Here is a 20,373-nt window from a genome sequence, read left to right as displayed (position 1 = left end):
AGTCCAGAAACAAACAGAATCAAGATACCTGGCTTCACAATGAGGCGGGTATTATTTCGGAATTTCCTTCTCCTAAAAGGATATCTAAACAAAAGCTAGGGGTTTTTACACTCCCAGCTGTTGGGTGGCCGTTGACTTTAAGTTCACCCACCCTTTAATTTTGATTTTTTTTTTGTCCTGCGAAAACTACCCTTCATATCAAGTAGGTTTGTCAGTTTAGTCGTCAACGGCTCGGCTATGTAACAGGTTGTTCTGGGTTACATACATACGTGCATAGATAGATAGATAGATAGATAGATAGATAGATAGATAGATAGATAGATAGATAGATAGATAGATAGGAAGGGAGAGAGTGAGAGAGAAGGGCAGTTGTAAATCAAACAGGAAGTTGTTACAGACAGGCAGATTTCATAAAAATTATAACAATGATCACAGTAAGGATTTGCTCAGGAGTACAACGGTATAGAATTGTGTTTCTTCAGTGATAGTGTTTTTTGGAGCTGTTGAGAGATGGATGTGGGGCTATGTTGTAGTGTCTCCATTCAGTAATATTTGCGATGTTTTTGTTTCGGCGACTATGTAGGGCTTTTCTGGTGCGAGATCTTTGGGTTGCAAGTGCATGATATTATGTGAAAGCTAAGGTGCGAGCTGGCAGAAACGTTAGCACACCGGGCGAAATGCTTAGTGGTATTTCATCTGCCGCTACGTTCTGAGTTCAAATTCCGCCGAGGTCGACTTTGCCTTACATCTTTTCGGGGTCGATTAAATAAGTACCAGTTACGCACTGGGGTCGATATAATCGACTTAATCCGTTTGTCTGTCCTTGTTTGTCCCCTCTGTGTGTAGCCCCTTGTGGGCAGTAAAGAAATAAGAAACGTTAGCACGCAGGGCGAAATGCTTAGCAGGTATTTCGTCTGTCTTTGCGTTCTGATTTCAAATTCCACTGAAGTCAACTTTGCCTTTCATCCTTTCGGGGTCGATAAATTAAGTACCAGTTGCGTACTGGCGTCGATCTGATCGACTGGTACCCTCCCCAAAAATTTCCGGCCTTGTGCCTAGAGTAGAAAAGGATATTATGTGAAAGCTTGTTAAAAAGTGAACGGTGATCTTATTTTTATGGGAGTGAGTTGGTTTGGAAATAATTGCGAGTAAACCAATTTTCCTAATTTCCGGGTAACATAAGAAAAGGAGTGGTTTATTTAATTCTTAATTGGAGAAAAACAAAAACAAAACAAAAAACGGGCATTTGTAAGTACCACGCCTCATGTGGTATGTTCTGGATCCGATTGGAGCAATAATAAATATCAAGGAAATATATGAGGGAAAAGGGTGTGGAAACTATAATGTTATTCGTTTAAGCACGCTTTGAAAATACTTGGTTTCCTGTATGACCTCCACACAGCGGACATCACACGCCTTCAATCTTTTCACACTAGTCACCAGAATCAACCTTCCTTTGTATTTTTTTGTAGTTTTTATACATTTTTCATGCTGCCCTGCTGGTTGACACTCCTCTTACTGTGAAGTAAATATGCGTTAATGAAATTTCTATTTATAGATTTAGCGGTGAAATTTCTACTTATATAGATTTTATTTTTCTTCTTATCCACTTAGGGATAAAAGATTGTCAAACTAAGATCGTAATAGCTGGATTTATTTTTATTCCGTACAATAATTTTACACCCATGGCAGTAGAGATTAGTACAATTTTCGTCTTCACCGCATTTGTTGGTTCAGTTTTTGTTCTTCTATATCATAAATTAACCCGAAGGTAAATATCCTGATATATTTAAAAAAAAACAAAACATTTTTCATTGATCATTTTTCAAGCTGTCTTCCTATTTTGCTGTCATTCCTTCCTCGTGTGTGTATGTTCTTCTTTTGCGTTATTCTTCTGAATTATTTTTTCTTTTTTTCTTTTTCAATTATTTCCTTTTATTTTAAAAATATTAAAATTTTTATGTTTTGCGTTAATTAAAATTTTCTTTATTTGTTTTATTATATTTTTTGTCACATTTTGTATCCGTTTCCTATTTCTGTTTTCCTTTCATTGTCTTTTCTCTTATTCTGCATTTTTTCCAAAACTGCTTCAGAAAGACGCAATTTTTTTCTTGAATAAAAATCGCGATCGTCTTTCATTGTACGATTTTACGATAAAACACGATGCTGGAAATAACAATTATCTGAGTTCCTTGAGTGTCTTACTTCTCATTATCACTAGTTATTGCTAAGCCCCAGGTCAACCTGTTAAATTTCTTTCAACCACATGAAATATTTCAAATTTTCACTAGGTTTTTTTTTCAAATTTTCTACATTAAAGTAGTTTTGCATGTTGACGAAAATCACATTGATTTTTATTAGAAATTAATAATAAAAAGTTTTAAGCATTTAAAGTTACATAACTTTAACTAATCGGAAACCTCGTATTGGAAGCTGCACCACTGTCTCTATAAGGAGCAGCACTGACAACAATGGTATCTCGATATGCTGGAAATAGCAGCCAAATCTTCCTTAAACTACATCATAACGTCTGAAAAAAAAAATTACGAAACATTGTACCAAGGCACTATATGTTTCGTCACTTGAGCCAGGTCCAAGGGCTTCCAGTTTGTTGAATGTTATCAGTAACAATTAAATTAGAGTTTATGCCTACAGGCAGGGGTGGACTGAGAGTATTAAGGGCTCTCGGGCATAACTGTTTACCGGGCCCCTTAGCATTGATATCAGTAGATATAACACGTAGTGTGTGGGTCCCTCAGAGCTCCGGGCCCTCGGGCAGTGTCCGATTGACCGATGGCTCAGTCCGCCCCTGTCTACAGGTGTAATTTTAAAATCTTTCTGAATTGACGGGCACCGCTTTTCATTTATGTTTTATGTAGTGTTTTTGGTACCGAAACACTTTCAAACTTCGTATACTTGTATATTTTGTGTTATAGAACAGTGTTTCGGTATGCCCCTCAGAACTGTCAAAATTCGATCATATGGGGACCATATGATTGTTCGTTAATTTCCATATTTTTTTATTATTTATTTACTTTTGTTTTAAAGTGAAAGACTGGAGGAAGTGTAAGATGTATGTACGTCTATATGAAATGGACGTGCGCGCGTGCGCGCGTGTGTATGGGGAGAGAGAGAGAGAGAGAGAGAAAGAGAGTGAGTGAGGGAGGGTGTTGTCATGTATACTTACATACATAAATACATCTTTTTTGTATGTATGTGTGAGTGTGTGTGTGAGAGAGCGTACCACTTAGACATCACTCTCTCTCTCTCTCTCATATACACGGAATTTTCTAGGTGCAATCCCATGGACATTCATGATGTCCAATGATTTGCCAAGAGACCTATAACGTAGTTAAGATTGGCTTTACACCTTTATTTTTTATATCTTCGCTGTTTTCCTTATCGCTAACATTTAATCGCTTAATCCTTACCAGCTACAAATAAAGAAGCCGCCCATATTTTTTATTGTGGGAAATTCCCCAGAGAATCTCACTTCTTTCGGGTTTGTTTTCGAGAAATTCCATGTTATTATCGTCATTAAAATCGCATTAAAGAAACAGGATTTTTTTTCTTAAGATTCACGCAATATGCCGCAACACAAAATATATAAACATTGGTTTCACATTTTGACATAAAGCCAGACAGTTCGGGGTGGGGAGAGGGGTAAGCTGATTACATCGACTGCAGTACTCAACTGGTACTTATTTTATCGATGCCGAAAGGACGAAAGGCAAAGTTGATCTTGGTGAAATTTGAACTCAGACTTGTAAAAAGACAGACGAAATGCCGCAAAGCATTTTGCCTAGTGTGGTAACAATTCTGCCAGCTCGCTGCCTTAATCGTTATATTAATATAGTCATATTAATAGTACTGAATATATACTATTTGCAGGGTTAATAACAAACTCTCAAACTGCAATTTATTGGATGATCTATCTACCTCGGTTTGTAGATCGCGCACATCATAACATCAGGAAATCCACACCTTTTAACGTCCGTTTTATTCATTTTACTGTGACTATAATATCTAACTTTTTAGCTCCACCCCTCTTCAAAATCTATTTAACACACGCTCACACACACACACACGCACACACACACGCACACACCATGCACCGACGTAGACTCGTACCATCTGTTTCTTTCCCTAAAATAAACATCTTCCTTTCCTCAACAAATTAAGGAAAATATATAATATTTGCTCTTTAATATCAACAAACAGCCTAGCAGTTGACGATTTTAACACGGTTTTAAAGCAGATGAATGCGACTGTGTGAATATAGTGTTTCAGAGTTGATAAGAGTTCTGAGCCAACGATCGAAAGATTGACAGTTCGAATCCCGTCAATGTGGCTCTAGAACCATTAATTAACTTCCAATGATGATCCATCTAATTGCAAACTGAGAAGATCGCATTACCTTGTAATTGTTCCATTAGATTGCAACCCACACCATCATTCTATATAACCATTCTTCACAAGCAGGGATGGATAAGAAGGAAAAAAAAAAAAAAGATAGAGCTATTTCAAATGAGAACAAATCATATTATTGTAATGTTTTCTTATGATTTAATTATAGACACTGATTTCTACAACAAATTATTATAATGATCGTTTATACTTTTGACTCGGTTACTTTAGGACATGAGTTAATTACAAGATGTATAGCTATACTGTATATCTTTTATTTTCTTGTATTTTGTATTTACTGACGACAACTGATCTTTTTTGCTGCAAATTAAACTAATTTTCCCATAAATTGATATAATATGTTAACATTTGGAGGTAAAGTATGTTGAGACTCCCCACAATGTCATTCAATTACGATTTCCTATTTTGTATATTATTATTATTGCAATTATTATTATTATTATTATTATTATTATTATTATTATTATTATTATTATTATTATTTTCTTGCTTGCCACAATTATTATTATTTGTTAGTTATCGTGGTATTGAGGACCTTACTGACACAAACTCTGAATAATTATAGCTGAATAGGTTTTATTATAATTATATTTGACTATTTCTAATTACAAAGAGGCTAATTGCACAGTTAAAAGAATGTAATGTGAATTTAGTTTACATTAAGGTTTATTTGGAATGTTTAGTTCAGTTCCAGGAGCTGGTCGTCTAATTATTTATTAAATCCGTCATTAATTGAATACTGTAAATTTTGAAGCAAATTAAGTGAAAAAATATTCATTTTCCAACTCATAAATCACCATCATGATGTCATGTTTGCGCATAATTTGCATTTCATTGAGAGAAGCATCTTAAATGAGAGGATGTACAAAATCTTTGTTTCTCAGTTCGCATCACTTGGGGATACACTGAATCATTAAAAGCGAGGTTTATATTTGCATGCTCAAGTATGCTGAGCAAGAAATTTGGTTGTTAATTGGTAGCCATCCATCCATCCATCTCTGCCCATTGTACCTGGGAGGATCGTTGGGGTAGAGTCTTCAGGCATTTTCTCGAGTCCTATCATTACATTTTCCATCTTGAAAAGTTCTCAAAGACAACCTCACTAGAGACATTAGGAAAATGTTGGTGCACAATAATTTAACAAGAAGTATTTTGCTACACTACTTCAACAAACTAAACGATGTTACTTGAGGCCAAACCGTCTTCTAAAGTAACATTATTCTTTTACTGGCTCCAGTCTTTGGACTGCGGCCATGCTGGGCCACTTCCTTCTAGATTATGGTCAAATACATCGACATGCATTTTCACAAAATGTTCCAGAGTGCTTAACATCGTGACACCGGTTAAAAATAGAAACATCAAAGGATGGTTCTTTCCAGAACAACCTTACAAATTGAGATGAAAACAAAAACGATGCCTCCAACAATGAACCAATGTTCGAGAAAACTCCTGAACAGTTTTGGTTTATTTTATTTATTTATAATTATTTGCAGTCGATGTTTCTCTTGAATGACTAAAAGTCGATGACTACTAGAAAAACATGGACAGGGAAGACATTCCAGAAGGCTGATGTTCTGAGCACGAATTAGGAATAGTTGTTAGTGCAGACACAATATGGTCGTTGAGAGGAGAAGAAAAGACGAGTGAGTTAGTGAACCATCTCTGAAGGTCAGGATCACCCAGTAGTAGATGCAGAAAAGAAAGAGCGAAAAGATCGCATGTCAGTGGGCCAAGGGTTTAAGAGTGTTGGTGATTGGCTTTATGATAATCAGTCCTATGCTTTTGTCCCGGATGTGGTCATGTCGCATCTTCAGCAGTTGCAGCATCGTTCAGGACCTGGGAGAAACATTTCATTGAGGGTCTCGAGCAGCGGCGGCTCGTAGATAAAATTAGTTGGGGGTGCTACTTCAGAAAATTCTTAGCCATTGTTTTAATATTGCGTAAAAGGAAACAAGCATATAAAAAGAAAATTTATACATAAACTTCATCGGTTCGCGTTTTAGCCACTGCCGGATAGTGTGTTTAATTTGTTCACTGAACACCACCACAAATTCCCACTTGTTTTTCAAAAATCGCCCCCCAAATCACAAAATAAGGGTGGGGGGGATCTGCCCTATTTATCAAATCCTTGCAGCAACACCGTAGCTGGAGGCAGGATAATAATTTAATTCTACACTTTATCACATTCAAGAATATAAACACGTTTTTAAGCACAGCATACACGGAGTTAAAAAGAAACACTACCTTTCACCAGTACACCAGGGTTGGCACTGCATGAACGACAGTGCTCTCTTTCCCTAGCGTAGAGCCTCCTATCTCGGATATGTGAGCATGCGCACAACAGCCAAACACCACGTCGCTAGAACTGTGAAGCGCACAGTTCTATTCAAGGATTTTTGTATTTTTTTCATAAACTAGGGGATGGCTACATACATTAAGCTTAAGGAATTATATAATGTACAAGTATAAAGAAAGAATTTAAGGAAAAAAGGACTCATTATATTGAATGTTATCGATAATATCGAGTGGAAATACAGGTTGCTGCAGTTCCGCAGTGCTTATACGAGCCACCACTGGTCTCGAGCAGTGTAAAGAGTTAATAAATTCGAGAAACTACAATATTTTCTTGCCTTTAAGAAGCCCATTCATTGTGATGCAGTCTTTGTTATGTTGTGGGCATGAGATTGCTAGAAGAGAACGTTAATGATTGCGAGGGCTAGCATTTGTAGTGATTCTAAAAGTTCTAATTGTATGTTGTTGTGACTTGAAATGATAGGATACAAATGTGTTTCCTTAATATGTGCAATGATTGTCCTTGTGTTACCGAAGAAGACAATATTGTCATGAATTCATTGGTAAATGTTATTCAAGATAATGATTACAGATTTTACTTGATTAAAATCTTGCACTACTTGGATAGCTGTTAATTTTATCGACCTCAGAAGGATAAAATTGATCAAGGCAAGATTTGAACTTAGAACATAAAGAAACGAAGCTAATTACCATAAGGCGTCCTGTCCTAGTCTCTACTAATTTTGCCACACTGCTGCTTTGTGTCGAAATAATATCCACTTTCAACACACATAAATATGCTTATGAACGTAAGAGAAAGAGGATGAATGGGGGGTGGGGGTGACATGCATGTGTAGAAGTTGGGAAACAAAATATACAAACCACCTCCCACTGCATATATGACATCTTGACTTTAAAATTTTTTAATTTTACTTTAACTTTTCAGGAAACCGGTTTTCCATTCTAAACCAGATAAAGTAATTGTTCACTTTAAAAGTCTTGGCTCACCAGAGTTGTCACCATTCCGATTGAAGCTGGAGACCTACCTAAAACTGTGTCAGATTCCTTATGAGGTAACATTTATTATTAATTACTACCTTGATATTGTTACTCATTACAGTATGAATTGATGTTGTTATACCTTGGAGGATGCAAAGGGGCTGGCATGGGATTGCCAGCGATAGAGAACACTGATGGCTCTATGCAGTGATGGAGAGCACTGGTGGCTCTCTGCATGATGATGTCTCTGGGACCACCAGCCTAGGATGACCCCAACCTCATCAAGCAAGAGCATGAAGCAACAGTGAGCAAGCAGGCTGCTATGTGGCTGGGGATAAGGAGGGGACTATCTTTTACTTGCTTCAGTTATTGAACTGTGGTCATGCTGGGGCACTGCCTTGAAGGGTTTCAGTCAAACAAGTTGACTATAGTATTTATCTTTTTTTAAGCCTGGCATTTATTCTATCAGTCTCCTTTGCTGAATTGTTAAGTCACAGGGATGTAAACTAAATGAAACTGGTTGTTAAATGATGCTGGGGGGACAAACACAAATGCACAGATACATACATAAACAAGAGGCTTCTTTCAGTTTCTGTCCACCAAATACACTCACAAGGCTTTGGTTAGCTAGGGACTATAGTAGAAGACACTTGTCCAATGTGCTGTGCAATGGTACTGAACCAAAAACCATGTGATTGGTAATCAAAATTCTTAACCACACAGCTATGCTTGCACCCCCAGGCAAGGCTTACACGATGATTTCATGGTGAAAGAAATGTGATTTTAACCCAACCTCCAAAATATGTATAAATCATACAAAAATTATACATTTGGGTTAGACAGTAATAATTGTTGACATTAAACAGAAAATTGGGAGCAACCAGAATAGGACAATTTTTATACTTATACACCAGACAATTAGTAGAAGTAGGAGGAAAATGGTAATACTATTTGAATTATAATTCTAATACACACTGATTCATACAAACAGACCTACAAATACATGTACATACATGTTGACAAGCATACATGCATACTTACATATAAACAGACTCACACATGTGTAAGTAGAGATATAAAGTATATGTGTGTGTGTGTATGTGTGCATAACTAAATAACTGGCATTCTGTTGGTTATGATAATGAGTGTTCCAGTTGATCTAATCAATAGAATGCGGCTGAGCATTCCACGGACATGTGCACACTTAATGTAGTTCTCAGGGAGATTCAGCATGACACAGATTGCAGCAAGACTGGCCCTTTGAAATACAAGTACTACTCATTTTTTTTTGTATATATATATATATATATATATATATATATATATATATATATATATATATATATATATATATATATGCATACACATATTCACATCCACATACTTTATATCTCTACATATTGTACACATCACATCACATATATGCGTGTACATGCATACATTGAGATCAAATAAATAATTTCTTGCTTTTTTGCTTTCACAATCAACAATTCAGAGGCAAGAAGTTGCATGTCAGTATGTTTATTTTGACCAGCTGCAATATATCAGCAGAAAGACTTGTTCAGAGATTTTCCTCTCTTGTGTAATAAAATTACCAGAAGAGAAGTAACATATGTGCTTAGAGATTTGCTGAATAGGAAATAATGAAAACATTTACAAGTATCTGACATGAAGTTAACACAGAATATGTTGAAAAATCAGGAATTTTATTGGTTTATATCAGGCAGTGTTGAATGTCAGTGTTAAAGATGGATGAACAAGAAATTCTTAATTCAGAAATGTGCAAGGATATTTTAGGAAACTAAAAACTGATCCCAATTTAATTATCTGTATAATTATAACTATACAAATAAAATTATAATTATTGTTTATGATTAATGAGCATAGGGATAGCAAAACAGAAATAAATTTCATTATGACCATAGTGGAATTTGTTGACATTGTCATGGTTAAAAAAATCACTCGGCATTGTTAGCCAAATAAGGATACAAAGTTAATCAGAAGGATTAAAGCAACCCTTCCAAAAACCTTATCAGAACGGTTGTTTTCTCTGTCGTTTTTAGATCAGAATTAGTGATTTTAATTCTTTTGTTACCATATTTTTGTTGAAATACCCTAACTTTGTCTCAGTTAGCATGCCAGGCAAAATACATAGCGGTATTTCATCCAACTTTACAATTCGAGTTGAAATGCTGCCAGGGTTGATTTTGGTTTCCATCCTCTCAGGGTCCATAAAAGAAGTATCAGCTTAGCATTCGCAGGGTCGATGTAATCAACTTATCCCCTTCCTCAAACATTTTGGCCTTGTACCAAAGTTTGAAACTATTATTTAACTGGTGCTTGGAACACATATCAACAAAAAAATTTGATAGAAAATTTTAATTTGAATAATTTTAAAACGTTAAATAAAAGGGTGTGAATTTAATCAAGATTTTTACTTTTAGTATTGCATTAAGTTTTACAGTGCATTTTACTAATGAATTTTCATGAAGCATACATCCCTACTTACTTCATTCAGCTCTGTTCTAGTTAATGTGAAATACTTTGTTGGCTCATAGACTGTTTGTTTAACTTCTAGTACAGTATGTATATATATATATATATGAATGTAAATAATCATATACATTTATTAATATGAATATATATATATATATATATAAATAAATACATCCAAACATAGATACATTATTGTATATAAGCATGTGTGTGTGTGTGTGTGTGTGCGCGCGCGCAAATGCCAATGTTTGATAGTAGTTTAAGCAGAACATAAAGAAACTTATGAAAGCCAAATTTGGTTAAGATAAAACTGGTTCTGAACAATTAGTTTTTCACTTGGTATATGAGAAAATGACTAACCTATTCAGGATATCATACATCTCTCTCTCTCTCTCTCTCTCTCTCTCTCTCTCTCTCTCTCTCTCTTTAACTGTGGTAGCTATGTTTCGCCTCTACTGCAAAGCACCTTTTCCTGTCGCTCAATAATACTCTCCAGTCAGTTGAGGGGTCTTGTTTTGCATGTTACTGCTGCTAGTGCCATATAAAAGACACTCAGTACACTCAGTAAAGTGGCTGGCGTTAGGAAGGTCACCCAACCATAGAAACCATGCCAATACAGACAGCAGAGTTTGTAGCCTTCTGACTTGCCAGTTTCTATCGACATGTCCAGCCCATGCCAGAATAGAAAAGTCATCATCATGATTTAACATCCGTTTTCCATGGTGATATGGGTTGGACGGCTTCACATTCATACAACACACATATACACATACATATATTCAAATATATATATATATATATATATATATATATATATATATATATATATATATATATATATATATATATATAACCTTACTAGGAAGTGGATGCGTCGCTTTCAATTCAATAATAAATAATATGCGCAGGAGTGGCTGTGTGGTAAGTAGTTCCGGGTTCAGTCCCACTGTGTGGCACCTTGGGCAAGTGTCTTCTACTATAACCTCGGGCCGACCAAAGTCTTATTAGTGGATTTGGTAGACGGAAACTGAAGGAAGCCCGTCGTGTGCGTATGTATATATATATATGTGTGTGTGTGTGTGTGTGTGTGTGTGTGTGTGTGTGTGTGTGTGTGTGTGCGTGCGTGTATGTTTGAGTTTTCTGTGTTTATCCCCCCACCATCGCTTGACAACCGATGTTGGTTTGTCTACGTCTCCGTAACGTAGCGGTCCGGCAAAAGAGCCCGATAGAATAAGTGCTAGGCTTACAAAGAATACTCCTGGGGTCGATTTTTTCTACCAAAAGCGGTGCTCCAGCATGGCCACAGTCAAATGACTGAAACGAATGAAAGAATATATATATATATATATATATATATATATATATATATATATATATGTATGTATGTATATATATATAAAGGAATACAAAAAATGGGACAAGAACGCAAAACATCCAGACAGATGATACAAAAAAGGGACATGGAAAAACACGGACGGGTCATTCGGAATTTTCTTTCCTCAGTCGAGTTCCAGGTTATCTTTGCAATTTCGGCTGGTTATACTCGAGATTGCTCCAATCTGTCCCAGCCCCAAGAAAAACTAAGCCAAGATCACTAGATTCCTTGGAAGAAAGTAGTAAATGTATACAAAAACAAGGACGGAAAAAAAACGGAGAAATTGTACACAAATACAAATAATAGGACATTAACAACGGGTGTCTTTCGACTAAGGACGAATAAAATTAAGCTGGCGTGTGTGGAAGCAAAGCCTTACGGCAGGGACATAAGATTTGACAGGCACAGGGAGGATGTTGCACGGATGGTAGTCGAACTAAGAAAGAAAGGTCAGGCTTGGCCGAACACCGGTCACGTGGAGAGAGAGGAGAGAGGTAGAGGCAGATGGATAGAAGAATAAGGAGAGACGAGAAACAAAGAAAAGGAACAGAGTGAAGTGAAAGAGGAGGGAAGGTGAGAATGAAGAGAAAGCCAGGAAATGTGAGAGGGGGAACGAAAGAAAAAAAGTGGAAAGAACGAAGTAAGTGTGAAGGGGCTGATAGAATGAAAGAAAGAAAGAAATAATAAGAGAGTCGTACAAAATTTAGATATATACATATATATGTACTTACATAAGAGACCAAAGTGTACGTTCGCCGCCATATGTATATAAAAAGGAATATAAAAAATGGGACAAGAACGCAAAACATCCAGAAGTTAGATGATACAAAAAAGGGAAAACAAAGCATCCAGACAGATGATACAAAAAAGGGAAAAGAAAAACAAGGACGGGTCTTTCGGAGTTTTCTTTCCTCAGTCGAGTTCCAGATTATCTTTGCAATTTCGGCTGGTTATAATCGAGATTGCTCCAATCTGGCCAGCTCCAATGAAAAACTGATTTGGATTAGGGGATTTACAAACACAATACTCCACCACTAAATATATTTTGTTTTTAAAGCCTATTTTGATTTTATATATGAAAACTGTTTGGTGTAGATATGTAGTTATGGGTAGTCTGGCTCAAAACAATTGAGCCTAGTTGATTGGAGTCTTATATTTTACTCTTGATTTTTTCCAGTTATCGCACATTCGCCAACTGTCTTCTAAAGGCAAACTACCTTGGATTGAACATAATGGAGTGGTGATTGAAGATACGCAGTTTTGTATCGATTATTTAAATAACAACTTTAATGTGGATCTGAACGCAAAATTGTCCCCCTATGAACGTTCTTTATCTCGAGCATTCCAAGTAATGATAGAAGAAAATACAGTCTGGTAAGTATTTTCCGTTGTAAGATATGAAAATATGCAAACTTTCGCGTGGGAAAAGAAATAAATTTGTTAGCTACCGTAAATAGAATGGTAGACAAAGCTTAGGCAAATATGAGCCGTAAAAGAGTCTTTATGGTTTCATTACTTCATCATTGCGCTTCATTGTTTTGTGTTTAAACCCTGGTAAATGATGCTCTAGATGCAACCTCTCCTTCTACTGAGATGAAGTGAACAAAAATAATATTCTGCGAAAGCTTACATCGTTTATACACTTACGAAAGTTGAATTTAAAAGCTGTTATTTTTGTTATGGTTATTGGTATCAAGTAAAGAAATTTTATAATTTCCTCGATTCATCATCATTATAACACCCACTTTTCTATGCTTGCAAGGGTCGGACGGAGTTTGAGACTGGTTTGTTACGGCCGAATACCCTACCTGTTGCCAATCCTCACCTGTTTCAAAGCAAGGTGATATTTCATCGTGGGCAGACATACTTCGCAGAATATTGGAAATGAGTGGCACTACTTGTATGACATTGACAATCATTTTTCAATCACGCGATGTCAACACACACACACACATACGATGGGCTTCTTCCAGTTTCCGTCTCTCAAATCCACTCACAAGGCTTTGGTCGGTCCTAAGGTGCCACGCAGCGAAACTGGACCCAGAACCATGTGGTTGGGAAGCAAACCTCTTACCACACAGGTACACCTGTACCGACTGCTGATAGAAAATGGCAATGTCCCATTAAACAAATTAATTTGATCTAATTAAGACACCTGATCTTGAATTTTCTTATTTTTGTTAACCGTGAACGTTAAAAATTTTTTTATGATAACCTAACCCTTATCGAGTAAAAATGATTAATGAATTTATTTCTTAATTAGGTGCCTACTTTTGTCTCGTTGGAAACACGAACGAAAACCAAAATTTTTCCAAGCTTTAAAAGTGAATGTTGTATTTAATTATTTGATCACAAAGTCTCTTATGCGAAAATCATTTGGACACGGAATAGGTCTCCACACATGGGAAGAAATAAAAATCATTGCAAAGAAAGACTTAGCTGCTTTATCTGACTTTTTAGGTTTGTACATTTTATACTTGCTTTATTAATCGGTTCCCAAATCATTTTATTTCTATTTTGAATACAAATTAATAATTTATTGTTTAGCGTTGTGCAGCAAGAGATAAGCTCTTGGCAAGATAAGACCGAGATGTGGGTTTAATCTTTGGTTGAAGGCATTTCACTTCAGTTACATTGCTAATTATCTTGATAATAGCATGGACGCCACACTTTCCTCATAAATGCAAGATATCTGTGCCGAATACAAAGAAAGAAAAAATAATGACAACAATTATATAATAGATACAAAAAGAAGAGTGTTCAGTTCTGACTGCTTCTAACATTTTACTGGAATTTATTGAATACAAGATAATAAGACTGTTAATTGAAATAATCTGAAAATTAAGTATCTTAGCTTTGAGCACTGCACAGAACCAATAATAGGACACGAACTCCAGTGTCTCCAACTCTTTGACAAAGATCATTCTGTTATGAACGGTTGCTACTCTCATTATGAAGAATAGGTTTCCGTGAAAAGGGTTGTTAGGAAACACATATTGTAGAAACAATTTCGTTACACTCAGCAAATGAATACGTTAGGCAACTGGACGTGTATCTTAGAGAAAAAAAGGTTTTAAACCAAATTCCAGACACTGTGAAGTTACATTATATTTTAATAAATATAATTTCTAAATGCTTACTGTCAATTCAAAATTTTCTTCGCGTTAAAACAAATTCCATTTTGATATCCTGTCGAAAGTGATCATAGAGGGTTTCAAGGACAGCCAATTACAATTAAAATAAACAGAATTCTGAACAAGGCTAAAGTGTTAAAGAAATAAATTTAATCTGTTTTCTTATCTCAATCACAGCAGAAAAGTGGAGTGCCGTATCTACTCAAGAGTTGTGAGGCTGACAGGAAGTTATTTTACAGATTATGTTTCAGAGGTATTCACATAGATCAGAGACGACAAAACATTTTTATATAACAATTTACCAGTATATCTAACATGTTTGCTTTGAATCAATTTACAAAGAGTGAGAATCAGATAGAAAACAATCATTGGACAAAAAATTATCTTACGTCGAAAGTCCTGGAAATTCCAGAATTCAAAGTCACCCAACGTTTAAATCTATTATTCACAGTTGTCAGTTACTGATGACAAATATACGTGGCTTCATCATTTGGAATTATTTGAAATACTAGACATCTAGATCTCTCGACTTCTATTGGCCAGTTGGCCAAATTATTGTCTTATATTAATTGATAGCCATGATTGCAGCTTTGTACGTCTTTCAACTTTTCGAATTTAATTTTGCTACAGATCAAGCGTTTCCCACGTAATCTAAATTTGTTATTCAGTTTCAAACATGATCCTATTTGTAAAAATTTAATGACAATTTTCATTGGTGATTTCTACTTTTAGGTGAGAAAAATTACCTATTCGGAAACTTCATGACTTTGGCTGACTGCAGTGCATTTGGTTTGCTGGTTCAGATTTGTTATAATCACACCGATAGTTACTTACATCAGTTAGTAACTGGTATGTAGATATTCTGATTTTTTTTCTATTTCCTATTTATTTTGGATGTATCAATATCATTTAACAAGTTCAGCAACAATATCACATAAAGGTGATGATGTTGTGCAGGGAAACTGTTAGTCGGGCTTTGTTTAACATATCACTAATAAGCGGATGAGCTACAATACATAGCATGCTACAGAATTGTGCCCTCCATCCGAAATTTTTTACACCGTAACTTTTTTTAAAAATGCATGTTTCAGGTATAAATTTTAAAAGGGATAGATTATGATTATGTAGAAAAAATTGTTTAAAAAATATTTTTGAGGATCATTCCCTCACACATAATGGGAATTTTTTAAATGAATATTTTTTCAATGAAATTTTTCAGAGATGCATTTTCGAGGGTGTAGGTGACAATTCCATCCATCTTTTTCCCTCTCAGAAGCAACCATCATTAAACTTCCAAAATCATTATCGACTGTTCCCTCTTGAACCATTTCGGGGTCATGGTACACACATCCTTTATACTCCCACCCCACGCCTACTAGAACAAGTTGCTTTAAGTAGAGATTGCAATATATTTTCGAACGGACTCCTTGTTAACTCGCGCGAGGGACAAGGCGATATGGTTCTTTTCAACCCCTGTCATATTGCAGTTTTTGGTGGTATTATTCGAACCAAGTACCAAACTGGAGTTTATATTTGTCCTGCGAATCAGCCTACAATTAATGTGATAAAATTTAGAAAAGAAAAAAATGATAATTGCAATCTACACTGGCAAAAAAAAAAAATGCATGTCAGGAAAAACATACGGTCCAGTGGGGTGGATGGGTGGATAGGAATGGGGGGGGGGCCTTTAAAATATTTCGTGATTCTTTCCTTCCCAACACATAATCATAATTCACACTTCTGAAACATATGTCGGGGAAAATTTTATTGAAAAAACGCGCGTTTTAAATAAGGTTTTAGGGAACAAAATCGGGTGGAAGGAATTATTCGAAACTTCCAAGACTTTTTTTGAAAATTTCTCCAGCACATAATTTTTACCATCTAAAATGTATATCAGAAATTTTATAAAATATTATGCCTTTCAAGGAAAGTCGTGGATGGGCTTACACTTCCGTAGCTATGGCCAACTTCACTAGATCTTGGAGTCAATGAATAAGATCTTCATACATACGCATTATTTTTTGTTTTTGTGATGGCTAAGGAAAAGTACAAACCGTCAAATACATGTTCCAACGATCCATAATACGAAAAAGTAGCTGTAAAAGGTATTTATATTAAAAATCATTAAAAATTTTTCATATAATACTAATTATATAATATCTCTTTCAGATTCCTTTCCAAACCTCAAAAATTACTGTGATAGGATAAGAGATGAATACTATCCTGATATGGTCCTGCTATCCTGATGAATTAAGTTAACTGAATTCAACGATCTGGAATATTCTTTTCCATATATACATAAGAAAGTAGTTATGTAGATGTCTGGACAACAACTGCCAGTCAATTTGCATATATCTTATGCTTGTTACATGTAGAATAGTCAAAAAGGTTATCGGAGGCTCATTGATAACTGATGATTATTGAAAACTATACAACTGACTGGAAACAAAATATCATGCCACCTGCACCCAACACACACACACACACATATATATATCACCCTTCATGCCACTCATATATCATGCTAGCGAGGAGACGTCAACTAAAACATTTTTCACTTGTATATTCTGACATCAAAACAAAAGTTTGGATACATCACAACACACTGAATAAATGTACTATCGCAATGGGATTATAGATTTATTTTTAAACGAGTTTAGGTCGTAACGGATAGAAAGAAGAAGGAATGTTTTCATTTTGTTCTCAAGTTATTAACTGAAGCAGGAAACACTATATCTCAAATACTGCTGCGCTCGGCATAAGATGGATGAATTAACCTTATTTTAAGAATAAAGGAAATTCGGCAAAACAGCCAATTACAATACAACAACTATATTACATTATTTATGACAAATACAATACACAGATGGTAGATGATAGTAGAGAGAAGGACACGAAAACAACGTATCACCCTGCTTGTCCTTTTCACACACACACACACACACACACACACACACACACACACACACATTCACACAGAAAATAGCTAAAATAGCTGAAACCAAGGGAAAATGTTTGAAACGGAATTTTCTGCCATATTTGAAGCTTAAGTATTTATCTTTCCAAGCAAATCCATTCCATAAATGAAATGGATTTGATGGCGAGTTTATTTGCCTCTAATTATTTTTAACGAAAAAAGAAAAAAAATTGACGCAACAAACGAAATTCTGGTTCGTTCTCCTGAGTAAAGACCATTGTAAAGAAGTCTGTGATTCCGTAATCAATAAGTTACTGAACGTCTGAAGAAAGGCGCAACCTCGAATTTGACTCATATTCTATTTTTTAAATTTAAATAAATGCTTTTTTAAATATGCGTCTGGTGTTTATTGAAGCCGAAAGTTGTAAGTTTAGAAAAAAAAAACGCAATTAATGTTGAAGTTCTAAATGCGAGGATGAAATCAACTTGAAAAATCACGACTGGATGAAATAACTCATTGCAAAACATATAACAAGTCACCACACCATACGTTGGTATTTAAAGAGCCAAAATAAATTGATAAATAAAATAAACACAATAAAAGCAATTATCTTATGGGGTTGCATTTGACCAATGTAAGACATTTACATTAATGTCCATTGTGGAAACAGTAATTGATAGGGCCTTACTTGGAAAGAATACAATTTTTCTTGTGATATGCTTGTTTATATCTTTCCAGCACAATGCATTTGCAACGGTTAAATAAATTTTTATACATATTCCAACTGGTAATCGTTCTCGATCATATAAATTCTTACATAAACGCAAATTCTGTGTTTTTAGTTAAACAACCTGACGTTTCTAGATTTCAGAATTCGTTGTAGAATTTAAACGATCTGACCAAGGGAGAAGGTACCAGCTTGATTTCACGCTCAGATAGTTAACTGCTTTGTTTATGGGGCGAATTTGCAGCGTCATCAGAAAGCCAGATGTAAAGCCTTATGGTGTTTGTTCCAGCTCTCTGCTCTCTGAATTGACTTCTTACCGCGGTCAAATTTGCTTTTCATCTCTTTGGGGTAGGTAAACAAAATAACAGCCTGGGGGTGGAATGGAATTGCTAGAGTGCAAAAAAAGGATGCTTTATGGTGTCTGTTCCGGCACTTTGCGTTCTGACCGAAACGCTTGCGAAAACAATGGTGCCAATCTGTATCAGCTTTGATTTTCGTTCGTTCAGCATCAATGGCATTGAGATAGACAATTTACACAAATTAGCAACTGCCGGTTTTCCACAAAACACTTTGCTCAGGCCAGCGCATTTGGGAAGGGACTTTCCAGGTGAAGATATTGAAACTACCTGTAACAGACTACAGAGGCCATTAATATTGGGCATGCACTTACTTGAATGTGTGTATATGTGGGCATGATTATTACTAGTATATATGTATGTGAGCGTGTTCCTTTCTGGTATGTTAGTGTATACGTCTATGTATTTATATGTGAACGTGTTCTTTCCTGGCATGTATATGAATATACGTATGTGTGTATAAATGGACAGATTCTTTTCTAGCATGGATGTGAATATATGTATATATGAACGTTTTCTTTTCTGGCATGTATGCTGATATGTGTATATTCATATGTACATGTGGACTTGTTCTTTTCTGATATAGAAATATGCGTATATTTATAGCGGTATGTAATTATATGCCTAGATATTTTACTTAAATTTATTGTCTCACGAGACATACGAAGACTCCTGAATATATGGATAGAAAAGAAATCGAACTTCCGACTCACATATCAATAGTCGGCTTCAGCTTGAAGTATCTCATTTAAAACGCAGCTATTTTTTTTTATAGGAATCCATGTGTTTAGAGCTGCATTTGCCCGAATGAAAGAGTTTCAGGTTTTTGACCGAATGATCAACGGCCCGTGCTCGCTACTAGCATTCGATTAACTTCAAGATCGAGTCAGAAGACTAACAGGCGTTGTCCCTTTAAATTTAAGCAAGTACAATTAACTCACTCAACAATGCAAAGTAAATATTGCATAATTTTTTAGGGATACTTTAGCATGCAGGGTTGCTTTCTAATTTTCTTTATGAGTATAGCTTGGAGAAGGATAGGTTAGGCCAGACTGACCTGCCTTGCATATAGTGATTGTCGTCAAGTGATAACACTACGATAATGGGTTATGGAATTCACTTACCTGACATATTTAGGATAGGATAATAATAATAACCATCATGTATTATAATTCTACATCTTTATGTGTGTTCAATGAAATATGAGTAATAAATAAAAAAGAATCTTGGAAGCTAAAAGCAACATCATTTTCTATATATGGATTTAGATTTTTAGCGTAATGTTTTGAAAATCCATACAGTGAACATAGAAATGTAATTACTGATATAAAATCAAATGTGTAACTATAATCACTTATAAAGTCACTTAAAAAGCTTTTTAAAAACAAATCTTGACGCATATGTATCTTTCATAAACTAATAATAATATATCGGTATTTGCATTAAAGCATCAACAAGGGAGAATGGGTTTGATTCGTGTTGAGTTTGATACATATTTTCGTTTCGTCCCCTTTGTCATTGGGTTTCTCAAGTTGCACAAGACTATTTAAAAAAATCGTGAACCTTTAGAATCTAGTTTACCTATCACTATAAAGAAATAAAATCTAACAAATTTCTCTACTTTATATAGTTTCATCAAAATTCAGTA

The 20,373-nt window shown here is 35.3% G+C and overlaps 1 protein-coding gene across 1 annotated transcript; it reads left to right on the top strand.

Moving 5' to 3' along the window:
* The first annotated feature begins 403 nt into the window (after window positions 1-403).
* LOC106881119 (failed axon connections homolog) lies at window positions 404-18,037 on the top strand. The gene is made up of 6 exons (XM_014931360.3): window positions 404-1,771; window positions 7,667-7,793; window positions 12,768-12,964; window positions 13,854-14,050; window positions 15,457-15,573; window positions 16,894-18,037. The coding sequence occupies exons 1-6, from the start codon at window positions 1,686-1,688 to the stop codon at window positions 16,968-16,970; spliced, it is 801 nt and encodes a 266-aa protein (XP_014786846.1). The 5' UTR covers window positions 404-1,685; the 3' UTR covers window positions 16,971-18,037.
* Window positions 18,038-20,373: the final 2,336 nt, after the last annotated feature.

The sequence above is a fragment of the Octopus bimaculoides genome, chromosome 4 (assembly GCF_046866305.1).
Source record: "Octopus bimaculoides isolate indiv1 chromosome 4, ASM4686630v1, whole genome shotgun sequence".
Classification (NCBI taxonomy): domain Eukaryota; kingdom Metazoa; phylum Mollusca; class Cephalopoda; order Octopoda; family Octopodidae; genus Octopus; species Octopus bimaculoides.
The sequence above is the reverse complement of the archived record's forward strand: the minus strand, read 5'-3'. Positions and strand labels throughout refer to the sequence as shown.